At 33.5% G+C, this 16348-nt stretch overlaps 1 protein-coding gene across 2 annotated transcripts; it reads left to right on the top strand.

The window, feature by feature from the left end:
• Nucleotides 1-1021: 1021 nt before the first annotated feature.
• LOC106665396 (zinc finger Ran-binding domain-containing protein 2-like) lies at nt 1022-12742 on the top strand. Of its 2 annotated transcripts, none has more exons than XM_014391802.2 (7): nt 1022-1439; nt 4928-4980; nt 7619-7724; nt 8377-8536; nt 8742-8837; nt 8996-9132; nt 12447-12742. In XM_014391802.2, exons 1-7 carry the CDS (start codon nt 1366-1368, stop codon nt 12466-12468), a joined length of 648 nt encoding a protein of 215 aa, XP_014247288.1. In that variant the 5' UTR covers nt 1022-1365; the 3' UTR covers nt 12469-12742. The 2 variants fall into 2 exon arrangements, with proteins under 2 accessions (XP_014247288.1, XP_014247289.1); XM_014391803.2 differs by having other exon boundaries at nt 1030-1439; nt 4928-4932.
• Nucleotides 12743-16348: the final 3606 nt, after the last annotated feature.

Below are 16348 nucleotides of genomic sequence, written 5' to 3'. Positions count from 1 at the left end.
TCTTGTTGTGTTCTTGTTAGAGAGATACTATTAACTAGAGGATTATAAAATGCCGGATGAAGCTAAGGCCCGGGACATCCAAACATCCGTTCTTAAACCACTGGATCAAGCCCTCTGTCGCTAAAAATGCAATTTTTGACATTTTATGGAAACGACCCTGCGGAGTCTATTGGCACAATAATAAGCTCGTAAACCTCAAAGTTTTCGAGATAATTGCAAAACAAAACAGAATTTTTTCAATGTATTTGCACTTGTTTTCAATTGAAAGATACTGCTGAGTCGATTAACGCAAGTATTAAGCTTGTAAACCATATAGTTTTTGAAAGAAATTTAAAAAAATGAGAAAACTTCCCTCACTCGCTCTTTCTCTTTTTCTCTATGTCACACTCATTCACTCTCATTTTCTCTCTCTGATCACAGTTGAATTATTGAGGTGCGATCACAGTTGAACGTATTATATATATGCAAAATTTATATTTACAATAAAGTTGCTTGTACCACTTAATAAATAAATTAATAAATAAAACATAATAATAAATTTAAAAAAGTATCGCTAAACATTAAAATACGTCATTTCCTTGGAACATCACGATTAACTGTCTACATTAGTAAACAGGGATTTCTTTTGCATTTATTTATTTTTGTGAATAATTTTCTTTGATGGTTTGGGCTAAAACATTGGTATTATAGAAAATCATCGATACCCATCCCTGGTGTTACCGGCATTTATGCCATTTATTTGTTACAATAAAAGGAAAAGAATAGATCATGTGCATATACTCGTTAGCAATTAAATATTAGTGTCTCCAATACGAGAGACGTAAATATACGTCTGCTATGTGGAGTAGCAAGTATTCGATAGTTTATTAAATAAAATGAAAAACAATTTGAAAATTCTATATTTTTGATGGAATCTGTTTGTCACTGGAATGTGTGTACACACAACACAGACGAACATGACTTTCGTGACGTCATTGACAATGCCAGGAGAGGAAAATTGTCTTTTATCGGCCGACGCTATGATAACCGTCGTTAAGAAGGTAACGCCGCCATTTAATTACCGACTCAAGATTATATCTCTTGTCTCCGAATCGGGACCTTTTGCTATGTATTTGTTTAGTTTTAATCAAAAATAAAAAGGGAAGAGTACAAGTGTGAGCAATCCCTCGGCCCAGTCTGGCTTTTTAACTCATCGGAAGTTAACCGGGGATATACAAGGAAGGTACTTCCGAAGAGCGCCTCCTGTTTAAATAAGACCGTTTTTCCTCTGTTTTTTGTTTTTGTTTTGTTTTTGTTTTTTTTAATCTCCTCGGCTGTGTTGTTATCACGCAATTTTCATTTTGCTGTAACCAACGACTGTCAAGCATGACGGAGGTGAAAGACGCGGAGCAAACCAAGTTTCAGATGTCTGAGGGCGACTGGATTTGCACCGATCCTCAGTAAGAACAATTTATTTTATTTATCTGTAAGATTTAAAAATTTTCTTTGTGTAGGAACGTGACTTATGAATATAGACTTATGGCTTATGATTTTTTCACCTTTGTTTTTTTTCCCTTTTTAACAGAAAGAAGGGCTTATCGATTTGTTTATGCTGATCGTCCAGACCCCGGCTTGTATAGACCAATTTTCAAGTTCCATTGTGGGACTTTTCAAACATTTTCATCCAAATAAAGCCTCTTAAAGATTTATTTAAATTACAAAAATATTTTCATTCATTATTTATTTGATATTTCTTTTTTTTTTTTAAATAAAAACCTCATCTTTGATTACGAAAAAAGTAAATATTTGATGTTCTTTATTGGCGAATCTAAAAAATGTAAGCTTAAATTTTGCCATGAAAATCAGCTGATTTGCCTACATAGTCTGTTTTCTACCTTTTAATATAAATGAAATGTGAAATAATTTTCTCAAGAAATCTAATAACAACTTAAAAATAAAATAGAAATGTAATAAAAATACTTTTAATTGATTTTTTATTTTTTATGCAAAGTATGGTTTAGTTGAAAAATTATTGTCCCGAGCAGGACTCGATTCCAGATCTAGACCAGCACCCGTGCTCTCTACAGCTTGAGCTATCCTGACTTATGACAATAGCTCCGTTGCATAGAGCATTGGGGTGTTGATTTGGATATGGGTTCGAGTCCTACTTGTGACACTAATTTTTCAACTCAACTGCACTGCATAAAAAATAATAAATCAATTAAAATAAACACTTTGGTTAATAGGACCAACTAAAACATAGATAGCAATAAAATATATATAACATTATCCATTGGCATATTCAGTTTGGATCGAGTATTATTAAAAAGAAAAGCAATTTTTCATTAATTTTACCAGATAACTTGGCCCAGTTGCATTGTAGAAAAAAAATATTACTGTATGCAACAAACTTTTAAAGGAAGGACCCAGGGTAGTGTCGGCTTGTTTCCTAGCAATACTCATGCTTTCCTAATGCCATTCCAGCATCCCCTTCCCAAGAGGGCAGAGACAGTCATAGAAAGCCACATGTGCTGTGTTCTGCCATCCACGACAGGCTAGCAGTTTAGAGTCGCTAGAAGTCTCGACGAAGAGAAGGTAGTGGTTGACCGCGATGACGGCTAGAGACAATTGTTTTATTGCTTCTACTGTACTAAGAAACCATTATTTAATGGCTTCCTTGATAGGTAATCAACTCCAAACGGTCTGTAATGTAAGAGTGAGCTCTGAAACAATCGCCACAAGGCTTCATGAGAATGTCTCTAGATGTCCTACATCAGGTCCTCTATTACTGGAGAGGTATCGAGTAGAAAGGAGACTATTCACAAATCTCTTGGACACACAATGGGGGCTGTTCTTTTCAGAGATGAGTTTTGGTTTCGTTTATGGCAATCAGATGATTGGATGGAGTGTGAAGAAGATGATGTAAGTCACAGCATTTTCAGAGGTAGTCAGTTATAGTATGGGGTGGAATTGTTGTCCATGCCCTTACCAACTGATTATCATGCTGAAAGGATATTGAGTGCACGAAGGTCCACTGAAGAAGTCCTGGAAGCGGTAGTCTCATTTGCTCCATTTATTGGGGACAACTTCGTGTTAATGCATCATAATGTTCGACCATATGTAGCTCGAGTTGTCACCCATAGAGGATGTAGGGATTATCACAATGAATTGGCGAGCAAGTTCTCTTGACACGATTCTTATAGATTCTTCTTATATGGGACATGTTAGATGTCGTTTGCTGCTTCAACAAGTGTTGAAAAACTTCAAACCGCTTTTGTTGAAGAATGGGGTTCTGTCAGTCTCTTATTAACTTGATGCCTAGGAGACTTAAGACCTCCATACGGCCGGAGGAGGTAATACAAGTTATTAAGAGCAAATCTAGGTAATAAATCATTAATCTATCACTAAATGATTTTGCAACGTTTTGGTAAATTTCCAATCTCATTTAATTTGGTTTACATTGAAATAAGTATGCTGTAATTAATATAACAATAAAATTACATATAGTTTGAAATAAACAACAAATACGAGTGTCTGGTTTGGTCTGGAGTATATATTCCCAAAATTAACTATTTAGTAATAGAATAGATCTATAAGCTTCGGTGCTTCAGCACTCTGGGAAGGAAAGCCTTGAGCTGGGCAACCACCTGACTCAGCCCTGGGTTTGTTCAGGATGATCTTGCTGTGCTAGCCAAGTCATTTTCCCCTCCATACCTTTACAGAGCTAAGGTCTTGGAACTTAGATCGAGATACGAGATTTTCGTCTTGTCATCATAGACAGGCCTAAGACTGACGAGAATGAGTTCACTTGGTCACTCCCACCGCACTGCAGTGTTAATGGCAGATTTGGCACACGCTTGAGACGATGGCTTTGCTTACCTTGTCTGTGCTGACTCCTTCAACACTGTTCAACCTCTATCAACCTTCTCATTGTGCTTTTGTTGGAGATATACCATGAACTCTGGAGTGTCTCGGCTAAGGCTGGGTGTCCAACCAAAGAAATTAGCAGTGTTAATAGGATTGCTAGCCGATACAATAATTGTGCTTGAGCCGGTAGCGAGTACACAATTCTCATATCTAGTAACATTCCTATGCGCTCTCTATATGGAGGGAAGAAATGGCACCTTTCATTTAAGTGGGACAAATCGAGCAACCTTTCTCTACACGCCGGAATGCTTTGGTCCAAAAGTAAGCTACCTTTGTCAACCTTGCATAGCCTATCCTTAATTCAGTGAGGAAAAGCCTTCTACAAGGCAGATCCTATGAAGGCCACCTATCGACAGTGCTCATGATACGAGAGAGCTCTGCCGATCTGACCCACCGGCGCTGCCACTTTCTTTTAAACATGATGTGATATATGAAGTTGTTTAGTGATAAATATAAACCATAAAGTTAAGAAATTATTATTAAACTAATACAAGTTACAATCTATACATTTTAAAATGCTTGAACTTTATTACCACGGATAAAAATTAAGTAGCTTTAAAAATTCTTGAATGTTTATTCGGAAATAGGGAGATGTGGTCTGGTGTGACGTAGGTTTCCGAAAAACATTTTCTTATCGTGCCAACGTTTCGATCTTTATTGAGATCATCTTCAGGGCCTGGGATTTACAAACATTGTTTAAATGTAACAAATGTAGAATGTGGATAAATATTGATTGGACAAATACATATATTTGTTAAATTTAAACAATGTTTATAAATCCCAGGCCCTGAAGATGATCTCAATAAAGATTGAAACGTTGGCACGATAAAGAAAATGTTTTTCGGAAACCTACATCACACCAGACCGCATCTCATGATTTCCTAATAATCAGAGACTAACGGTCACTAATCACCACACATTCTTGAATGTATATAAGTTTATTTCTATTTTATACAAATGTCAGTCTTCATCTGATAATTTACATCTACACTGCAAATAATATTTTATTGATTTGTTTCAGCTGTGGTAATATCAACTTTGCCTGGAGAAATAAATGCAATCGTTGTAACAAAGGTAACATTTATGCATTTTTAGGAATGTTGCTTTTTGGGGATTAAAGACTTCAAAAAAGCAATTAATCTTTTAAATCTAACAAGAAAATTTTTAGTTAAATTGTAAACTTTTCTAGAGATTCACTGTAAAAACAATCATTTGCAAATTGAACTATATTATTCAAGTATGTTTTGTTTTAATTATCCAATTGTGTGAAGAATCTAGCATTTGTCCTTGTGCAAAAGTTAGTAGTAATGTTGCTTTTTAGAAAGCGATGACTGCAAATTGCAGCTAGTCTTTTAATCTAATTTTTAAAAAATCTACTTAATGTAATATGGCATTTATAGTTTCAGCATAAGCTATTTATTTATAAGTTGAATAAATTCATCCATTATACAAAACCATTTAGTTTTAATTACCCAATGTCAATCAGCCAATTCAATTATTTATATTATCCATACAATTTTTTTTTCATTACTTTTAATAATATTTAATCTTAAGTAAAAATGAAACACAAATTATTTTTTTACTTTGGTTAGATATGAATTTTATTTATATGTATTATTAGTTAAGGCAGTTGATAGAACGTTGAATACTCCCCATGCAAACTTTCAGAGTTTATTGTTTTTTGTTGTTTTATAAATCGAAAATAAGGAGATACCGATTATTTTTCTATAGAAATAGCTTGATTACCCCCTAAAAATCCTAGTCTAACTATCTATTTTTTGCTTGTTTTTCTGTCACACTGGCCATGCATATTTAAAAAAAACTGTTATAATTATTATGCAAAGTATGGTTGAAAAATTAGTGGGACCTGAACCCTTGACATCCAGATCAGACCACTATGCTTCTACCACCTGAGCTGTCATGATTTTTGTCCTCAAGACACCAACTAATCTCTCAATCTACAACCTTTTTGCCAATATTCAATATTTATTTTTCAGCTCAACCATACTTTGAAATATAATTTATCTAATTACTTCGGTTAATTAAAAAACACATAAATAGATTAATTTACTTATAATTGTGAAATGGCATCTGACAGACACAACCAGTGAGAATCGGCATACCAGGATGATTAAAGAAGCTCGAGCTACTGGCTCACCATCTTGCAGACTTCAACACAATCTCAAAAAATATCTTTTTTACTGTGTTATTTTAAAAAGATTATCCAAATGTCAAAGATTTGCACTACTTGAAGGGTTAGTTAATTACTTTTTAATGTATAGTAAAATGATTTACATGCTTTTCAGTAGTAGTGTAAATTGAACTTTTATTTCTAATGACATATTGACAGAAATTTATTTTATTTAATTAACCTAATGTACTCATTTGGTTTAATTTTATTCCATACTTAATTATATTGAAATTATATATGGGTCGTGGAGGCTCCTTTATAGAAAATTGAACTGAGCTTTTCATATACTTTGTCTCTCGGTCAAAAAACATACATAATGTTCGGGGTGTGTAATATAATGCGCCTTTTAAGAGCTATTCTATCATCTGTTCCATACTTATAGCACACCGGTAAGTCCTAGTTAATCAAGGAACTTGATTAGTAGGACCGGTTTCAGTGGTTGAAATTCTTCTACAGTTGTACATCCCAAAACATTTCCTCCTGTGGGCAAATGTGGCGCCACAGTTTGTTAGTAGGTGTGTTTGGGTCTCTCCTTCTTTACAGAATCTGCACCTTGTTGGGTTATATCAATCTTCTTCAGATGCCCATTCAGTCTGCAGTGTCCTGTTAAGATCTGGTTAGTATTCAAAGTTTTTCCTGTTCCCTTTTATGCATTCTGTTTCTTTCCTTCCAAAATTTGCTAGATGCTTCTTGGATTATGTCTAATGAGCGAATTCCACTGTTTTCTCATTTTCATTTTGTCCTTTTGTCTGAGGTACTCATTGATAATGAGAAAGCCACAGAAAGGCTCAGCGGTATAGGCAGCTCTACTCTCACATGACCTGGTACCCCCTTAGTGCTTTGTTGGTAGCTTGGATATCTGACATGATAGTTCTATTCTTTTTATTGTCCCCTTGTTCAGATTGAACTGGGTATATCTCTCAGTTGCATGGACTTCAGCCTGGAAGATACTGTATTTTCCTATGGGCTGTGAGTATTTGGTTCCAGGGCATTCAAGGAGGAAATTGTGTTGTGTCTGTGATTAAACGTTACATCTTCCACACAAAATTGTGTTTAATAATATTAAATACACAAATGATTTTTAGTTGCAAAGAAACATACGTTATGCTGATTAATGATTTATGGTTTAAAGATTAAGATTTAACTATTTCTTTAATATAAAATATTTTATTCATGAACAACATGATTTCTTCTTGAATAGTCACAAGGCTTCCAGAGATATTTATACAAATTTTAATGAATTAAAAAAGGGAATTTTTATTTTATTAAAACGTAAGACATTGTTCTATTATCTAATCAAATTTGTAAATTGTATTAATTGCCGTGTAATAGATATTTATTAAGATAAACAAGTTACAATGTAATTTTTCACCTCATTGTTTAGATAAGGCTTAGATAAGATAAAATTTTCACTTTATAAGCACAAATTAAATTGAAATTAATTTTACACTTTTTATACCCTACATAAAAAAGTTAAAATTAACTATTTATAAAATATTTAGTTTATTTTTCTGTTTTCAGATCGTATAGAAGGGCCTGTGAAAAAGAAACTCGGCCAAGAAATAGGCAAAGCTTTGGCTGAAAAAAGCCGAGGATTATTTAGTGCTGATGATTGGCAGTGTAATAAGTAAGGCTTGTTTTATTACCTAATTGCAATTAAAATGTATTTATTTTTTAGCAATTGCACTTTCTTGTGAAGACTTTTCATCATTTTATAAAACTACATCAAGATACAGATTCCATTACCATTTCTTTCTTGATAGATTTTATTTCACTTAATTTAAATTTAGTTTAATGTCCTTGTATAAAAGTTTTAGTTTAGAGTTTGTCATATGTCAGCAATATTATTTTCCACACAGGTTAAAGACTTGATAAAGTAAAAGTCCCGGTCGAATCCAGCATTCAAACCTGACATACTTACCACAGGTTTAAAAAAATTAATTAATTTAAAAAACCGACACCCGGAGGGTTGATATAACCTCTGCTGATTGTGAACCCCCTTATCTTTAGAAAGAAAAAAAATAAATATTAATTTTAACTAAAAGTGTTGATGGATGGGAAAATACTTCTTTTCAGTGAATTATTATTATTATAGTTGATTAAAAACCTTAACTTAATTAAAGACAATTTTTTTAAAGGTGGGATTAAATTATTACTTTTTTTAAATATTTTGAATGTAATTTAATTTCTTTTTCTCTCTTAAAAAATGTTTTATGAGTTAATAATATCATATAGGTGGAAATAAGGTTGGAACTCTAAGTTTGAATAATTTTATATAGATGCGGTAATGTAAATTGGGCCAGACGTCAACAATGCAATATGTGTAATGCTCCTAAATTTGGAGAGATAGAAGAAAGAACTGGATACGGAGGTGGTTACAATGATAGAGGTGTAGTTGAATATGTGAAGAGAGATGACTCAGACAATGAGTACGATGAGGTAAATCCTATTAAACGGCTTCATATTTTCTTTCAATTAATAGTCCGCAGCATGAGTTTTTCTCTCTCACTCACTTTCTCTCTCTTCTCTTTTTCACTGTCTCTTTTTTCTTCTTGTGTAAATGTTTATCATAAGAAGAATAGATGTGTATAATTTGAATTAATTTTTATATAATAGGGCTAATATTTTATTTTGCAACATCTAGTTCGGAAGAAGAAAGAAAAATAAGACTTCAATAACTGAAGAAGAACACCGCCGTAGTGAAGAGGAGGAAGAAGAAGAAGAGGATGATGATGATGATGTATGTTTGTTTTTTATAATGAAAAATATTTCAAACAAATTTTAATTGTAGATATGATTCGATCAGTAGCCACTAATTAAATTTTGGTGAAAATGTAAAAAAACTGTTTACCGAGCGGGAAATTCTTTTTCATTTCCATTTTTATTATGATGTTCCAGGAAGGTGATAATAATGACTTATCTAAATATGACCTTAGCAGTTGGGGTGATGAGAATGAAGAACAAAAAACTAAAGACTTAACAGAACGTTCAAATGAGACTCGTAAAAATGATCAGCGATCAAGATCACGTTCAAGGTTAGAATTTTCAAAAATAAATATTGTTATGATGAACTATGCACTACTCATGAAATATTATTTCAAATTAATTATTCTTTTTATGTAAGGTCTTGGTTGAGATGACAAAGTTTGTGTCACGAGCGGGATATGAACCCACGACATTTGGCTCAATACGCTGCTGCTTTCATCTCAACCAAGACCTTAAATAAAAAGAATAATTAATTTAAATAAATAATTTGGTCAATTAGACCACTAAATTAATATTTAATAAGTAAAGAAGTATCACTTCACTAACAGCTACCCGTAGCCACTTCATAAGTCGCTCAGAATCGAATCCTGATTATACGACATTTGAAAAATGGCAAAAAGAGGAAAATTCAAAAGGTTGTAGATTAAGACGGGGAGTTAGTATCGGAGTGGATCAAAGTAGCTCACGCTAGCTCAAATGGTTAGAGCAGCGTTGTATTGTACCGAAGGTCGTGGGTTCAAATACTGCTCGTGACACTAATTTTTTCATCTCAACCAAGACCTTGCATAAAAAGAATAATTAATTGAAATAAATAATTTGGTCAATTAGACCACTAAACATAAATGGATTAATATTATTTCATTTTTTTTAATGGTGTAATTTTGGTTTGTAGTTTAGCCCATTTTATTGTTACTTTTTAAAACAATCTATTTGAAATGAGATTGGTATATTTGATTTATATAGGTTTGATTCTGCTCATATGTGTACATATATATGCAGAGCCGAGCCTATAACTTATTGTGGCAAGCCACAAGATTTACCCACTTTTGTGTTTGGTTGTCTAGGATCTGACACCAAAGTTAGGCTCAAGGTGTTATCAACAAGGTCATTCCAGCCCACAACACATGCATTTTTAGTGTAAACACACTCACTTTCTTGCACATTCTTGAAAACTTGAAAACACATGGAGTACTTTTTTCCTCCATCACCCTTTACACAGTCTAATTAAGGGTTAAAGGGTACTTGATATGCTCCCATTGGCGCTCTTATACACACATGTTCATTTATATAAATACATTCTAACACAACAATTAAAACAACTATCACAAAACTTAATATTTATACAATAACCAGCGCATTATTTGCACGTATGTTGCTTTCCAGCCTGACATGGCAGGTATGAGACGACTACCTTTTTTTGAGATGCTCTAACTCAGCATATCTTGTGAACAAAAGCACAACAAGTTACACGGAGAATCTGTCTCTTAAGGCATTCAGGAAGTCATTGTACATGAGGCAGGATGAACGATGAATCGTCTGTGGGTCGCATAAGTCCAAGGGCGTGCCAGAGCACTGCAACTCATGTGGAAAATACTCGGCTGTATACGACACAAGCCACACCATCTCCAGTCATAAACCTGACCGAGAAGACGAGGCACTTGACCTTTACCTTGACTTAAGTTCGAGGAACATGGTGTATATAGATATGGTGGTGTAGTAAATTGGGCCAGGGTCACTTGGATAAGGCTGCAAAAATCTAGTACATAGGGTATTAGTTTTTAAACCAGCACTTCAAATACTTTTAGTGGGGTCTCCCTGTCCAGTCCTCACCCGGTGACCAATGCAGGCCAAGGGTTCCTGCAACAGACCTTGATGTGACTTCCATCTAACTTTTCATTGAGTATCAAGCTGAGGAACCACACCCCTGCAGTGCGCCACTGAACCCTGTTAGAGGTGTTTGAGTTGTGATGTTCCATATCTTTCTTAGATAATGAATAATCTAATCATTTTAAAAAGAAATAGAAAAAAAAAATTCACATTAATACTTTCTATAATAACTATGTATAACGATTTATAATTGATTTAAAATGTAAACACAACATTAATAAGTTGTTGTTTATCTTTATAGAGTGTTAATAATCCTTTTACACTAATTAGATTAAAATTAAGAAAATCTGTTCAATTTCATCCTTTCGAGAACAACTTATGAATGAGTTGGTATTTTAAATTGTTTTCTTTGATGAAAAACAAATGAAAAATTATTATTATCATTTTTGAAAAGTATGGTTTTAAGTCGAGAAGATCTCACCCGGGCAAACGGTAGATGTAGCTCAGGTCCCTGGGTGTGTCGCGCTCTACCATCCTTAACGGTCTACAGTGGTTTAAGGCTACCAGAAATCTCAATCATAGAGAAGATAGTGGTCGACCTCGTACGTCATCAAGAAACGATTGTTTTATTGCACTTACCACACTACGGAACCGTCATTTAAAGGCTTCCTTGATAAGTAGTCAACTTTAAACGGTCCGTCTAATGGTGAGCTCGCAAAGCATCTTTATAAGTTTTTGTGATTCACAAGTTTCTAGATGTCCCAAATCAGATCCTCTACTACTCAAGAGTATAAACACAACTATTCACAAATCAGCATCTTGCGTAGATTGTACAATGGGGGCAGTTTTCTTCACAGATGAGTGCCGGTTTGGTTTGTGACAGATGACTAGGACCATCTGTGGAGAACACTTTGCTTCATGTACCACGCGAATGTCACAGTCTTTCAAAGACAGCCAGTTCTGTTATGGGGTGGAATCACTTTCCAAACTGATTATCATACAGAATGGATCTTTGACTGCACTAAGTTCCATCGGGGAAATTCTTCTTGGAGCAATGGTCCCATTTGCTCCTTATATTGTTGACAATTTTGTCTCAATGCATGATAATGCCCCCGACCACATGTAGCTCGAGTTGTCACCCATAGTTAGATATAGGGATGATTATCACAATTGGCAGGCACATTCAATTGTGGTAATTCAATACATTCCCATAGAACACTTACAAGATAAGTTGGGTCGCCACCTCCAACTAGTGATGAACTGCTCTTGTTGAAGATTGCGATTCTGTTTCACAAGACAAAAACTGATAGCTTATTTGCTCGATGCCTAGGAGACTTAAGGACCTCTTCAATGCTTGAGAAGGTAATATGTGTTAGTAAGAGCAAAACCGTTCATTAAAGTTAATATATCAATAAATGATTTTCCAATGTTTTGGTGATTTAAAAAAAAAAACAATCATAATAAATAACTTTGATTAGAACTCATGAATTTCTGATCTCGCTTAATTTGGTTTACAGTACAATAAATAAATATATAATTAATGTAATGATACGAATTCATATAGTTCAAAATAAATAATAAATGTGTAGAGATTAGTGACCGTTAATCGATATCTGAATAACTATAAATAATAATATATGAGTGTCCGGTTGCTTTTGTCTATGAGCGTATGTATTCAGTTTCAATACATAAACTAATTCCTTGTGTGATATATCTTTATTTTTTCCAAATATATTGTCAATCTGTTTTGTTTCAGGTCTCCTTCAAAATACAAATAAATTCACAATCACCTTCCTGTGCAAAGTAAAATTATTATCTTCTATTTGTGAGTGTTGAATGCATAGGTTAAAACCCCGTTTCCTTATTTAACCTGTTATTGAAGATAAAGGTATCCTAAAAAATAGGCTTGTATTTTATCTCAGACTTGATTATCACTTTTGCAACACTCCTACTAAATATAACTTTGTATTTTACAAATTGTGTTTCAAAATATATGTAATTTCTACCATTATTCTATTTCTTGGCAACTTGCTGTGAGGGAGAAAAAAAAAAGCAAGGAAAATATGTGTTTTTTAAGACATTCTTTTCTTGTACCTCTTTATTTATTTTTCGTGTATTTACTAGGATTTTATTAATCAATTGTGTATTTATTAAACCTTTAGCGTTTGAATAGTAGTTTGACAAATTAAAAAATAAAAGTGTCTTAAAAATGCATGTTTTTCTTACTTTTTTACTAGATGAATTCATATATGTATAAGTAATTTGTAAAAGAATATTTTTACTTAAATCTGGTTATTACGAATGAGATTATGAAATTGTTTGTTTTTAATATTTTAACAAGCAATATAGGGATAATGTTGACCATTCCTACCAATCGACAACTCTTAACAATGCTGTTGTATTGTTTTTCTACATTAGTCTTGACAGGTAATTTCTCTTTATTTACTATTTTTTCAATAGTGAATGAGAAATCACAATAATTAATTTGTTTATTAAATTATTGAATTTTTAATGTTGTTTTATTTCAGAAGTAATTTTCTGGCTACTATTATTTTTTATAATAAAAACCTTTTCAATTAATGTTTTTTTTTTTCATAACATGTATGCAATAACATCTCAAGCACCTTGCAATTAAATCCTTCTAAATACATAATACATAATTCTATACAAATTCTGAATAACTTTGAATGTTCATTTATTTCAAGAAACAACTATGGCAATGATCTGACTTTTCTACATGTATGTTATTTCAGATAGAATCTTTTCAAAATTACTAATGTGTGGATTTTTCTATTGCCTTCAAATCACAAAAAAATATTTATTTGGGATTGTGGATTTCTTACACCATTGGTACAGTATTGAAAATGGCGTGGTGACTGCAACGGTTAAGGTGTTAACACAGCCACTCGTTACTATAAGGTAAAGGTCTGGGGTTGGAATCCAGTTGCCAACATAATTTAATTTTAATTATTAATTTTTTTTCAAAAACACCATCATCCGAAGGGTTGATGGTTGATATGACCTCTGCTGTTACAAACCCCATAAAAAAAAATCATAATTATAGTATTATGATGGTTTTGGAAGTTTCACAATAGTCAAAAGTAATTGAGTTTTACCTTTTTCTAAGTGGATCAGACCTTTTAACACTTTTAAGATTTGCAAATTCACTGTTTTGCCTCCCCAACACTTCCATCAAAATACTAAAAAGTGGCTCAATATTGCAGGAAATAGATTCAGAGGACCTTTTTAATCTCCAAAATATGAAAATGTCCTTGTCATTTAAACCCCTAGGTCAAACGTCACTGTTTCCTTAGCAGAATGTAAACGCATAATTTTTGCACCTGTACTAAAAAATTGCTCCTAAGAAAAATTAGTAACCAAAATTCTTCCGCATGTGGTTTTTAAGGTAAAAAGAAAGAGGAAAGGAAACAATCTACCTACTGTGTTGCTTCTATTTACTTATAAAAAAACAGCACTCCTCAAAAAGATAGAACTTGATTTTCTTAAAGTGGAAGTCAGACGTTTCGTTCCAAATCCAACCAATGCTTCACGTGTTATCGCTTTTGTCATACCAGCAAATTCTGCCAGTTAGGTTTGCAAATTTGTATGAGGTGCGGTGAATGTGATTATACAGTTAATCTGTGTCCAAATTCTCCGAAACGCGTTAACTGTGCTGACTCCCGCCCGTCATACGATCATAATAACTGCCCTACATTTTTATGTGAAAAAGAAATTGAATGCATATGTACAAAAAAAAGTGTCTTTCAGGGAAGCAGACGTAGCCCGAAAGCAAAATGCACCTTATCAACTTCAGAATAAAGTTACATACCCCCAAGCCTCAAGCCAAAAACACATCCACCAATAATCAACACGGTTCTTAAAATTCTTAGCTTCTTGATAAACTTTGAACAAAATTAATCATCTGGTAGAAGTTGTTCAAATTTTAGTGACAAAATTTGATTAAAAAATTGTTGCTGACCTGGAAGCACCCATCTCACGATCCAAAAGTTTGCTAATAACCGTTCCCAATTCATGTACATAATAAATCATAATAAATCTCCATAACAAAAGTAATATCAAATGAATAAAATAATAATAACAAAACACTACATTGGTCATTGCCAGCCCTTAATTTTTTTCTTGACTTTTTGTGTTTTAATCCTCATTATCCGCACTTTCACTCTTCTATAGTTTTTTTAATCTTAAATTTAATTCATCTTATCTATAAATTTTATATTTTTTAGGCCTTAATAATTTTTTCTCATTGGTTTCAATGTCGTGTGTTTGTACATACCTGTGATGTTATGACGTGAACCAGATAAGAAATAAATTTAAAAAGTAAAACTAAATCAATTGTACCAAACATGGCCACCAGGTATAAAGCCAAAGATAAAGATAAATCAGAAAATATAAGAAAAAACACCCTAGGATTTGTCATAAAAGATAAAAAATTAAAGCACACAAAGTCAGAGTAGGTGAGGGTAAGGTACGCGAACCTAGATAGAAAAATAGAAAATAATGTAGAACAAGATATGGCAGAATTAACAAATTAGTATAAGTTTTGTGATAATTGGTAATGGAGTGGACTATCCAGTCTCCAGGTGGGGTCAGCTAAGCCTCGCTGGGCCCTCTGCCTGGTCAGGTGGAGAGCCATGCCCCACAAGAATACAAGCCACTTGGTTCAATGTTCGATTGTACTTATTATTTTCCAGTGTGGAATAAACTTTAAAACTCGCTCTTGAACTATTCATTTTTGGGGAAATCCAAAAAGCGTTGAAAAGGCAATGAAGGCATCCTTCTAGAATTTTGTAATTTATTTTTTGGTTAAAAAACCTCTAAATCTTTCAAAAACTGCTAAATTGAAAATTTGTCTATCATTCATCAATAAGAACACCAATGGGGGCGTCGGTGGCTGCAACAGTTTAAGCATTGACGCTGAAGTCATCACTATAAGGTAAAGGTCCCGGTTCAAATGCAGGGCCACTGTTTTTGAACCTGACATGCTTACAATTTATTTTTTTTTTAACACCGACACCCCGAGGGGTTTTTTGATAAGACCTGTGCTATTGCGAACCTGTCAATGGCCCAAATGTCAAATATACCATCCGTAACAGCTGTGGATCCAACTGTCTTTAGTTCGCAACTGCGTTATTTTAACTTGTTCATAGAGGATGATGCAACACACATTGAGTTGTTTCACGGCGCAGATGACCTCTCAAATCTCTCACAAGTCAAACAAAACAGGCCCCATGCTAATGATGACAAAATGATCATTACAAGCCAAGGTAAAGGTGCCAGTCCATTTCTGTGTCAGAGTGAATCGCGTGAGAACTTTCGATAGCAACTCTCAGATGTTTGTCTATTTGATAGCCGAATTTTGCCGCCTTTACTCTCGAGTTTCTCACGAGCTACTCTTCAAATTTATCATGAATCGCAAGGTTCAAGACTGTGTCCACCGTCAATTCAGTCAATTATCAAGAGTGGTTAGAATGTCATTACAGAAAACCATAGCTGCATTAATTATTCTAGACATTTTACCAAAAGGAAGAAAATAATTTTCTTCTGAGTTTTTGTGTTCTCCTTTTCCACTATTTAACCTATCAAACTAATAAGGATATTAAAATACAAAATAATATGCAATACAAATACATTGTAATA

Source organism: Cimex lectularius, unplaced genomic scaffold (assembly GCF_000648675.2).
Source record: "Cimex lectularius strain Harlan isolate CLEC.00 unplaced genomic scaffold, Clec_2.1 scaffold158, whole genome shotgun sequence".
Lineage (NCBI taxonomy): Eukaryota > Metazoa > Arthropoda > Insecta > Hemiptera > Cimicidae > Cimex > Cimex lectularius.
This window is presented reverse-complemented; position numbering and strand designations above follow the sequence as displayed.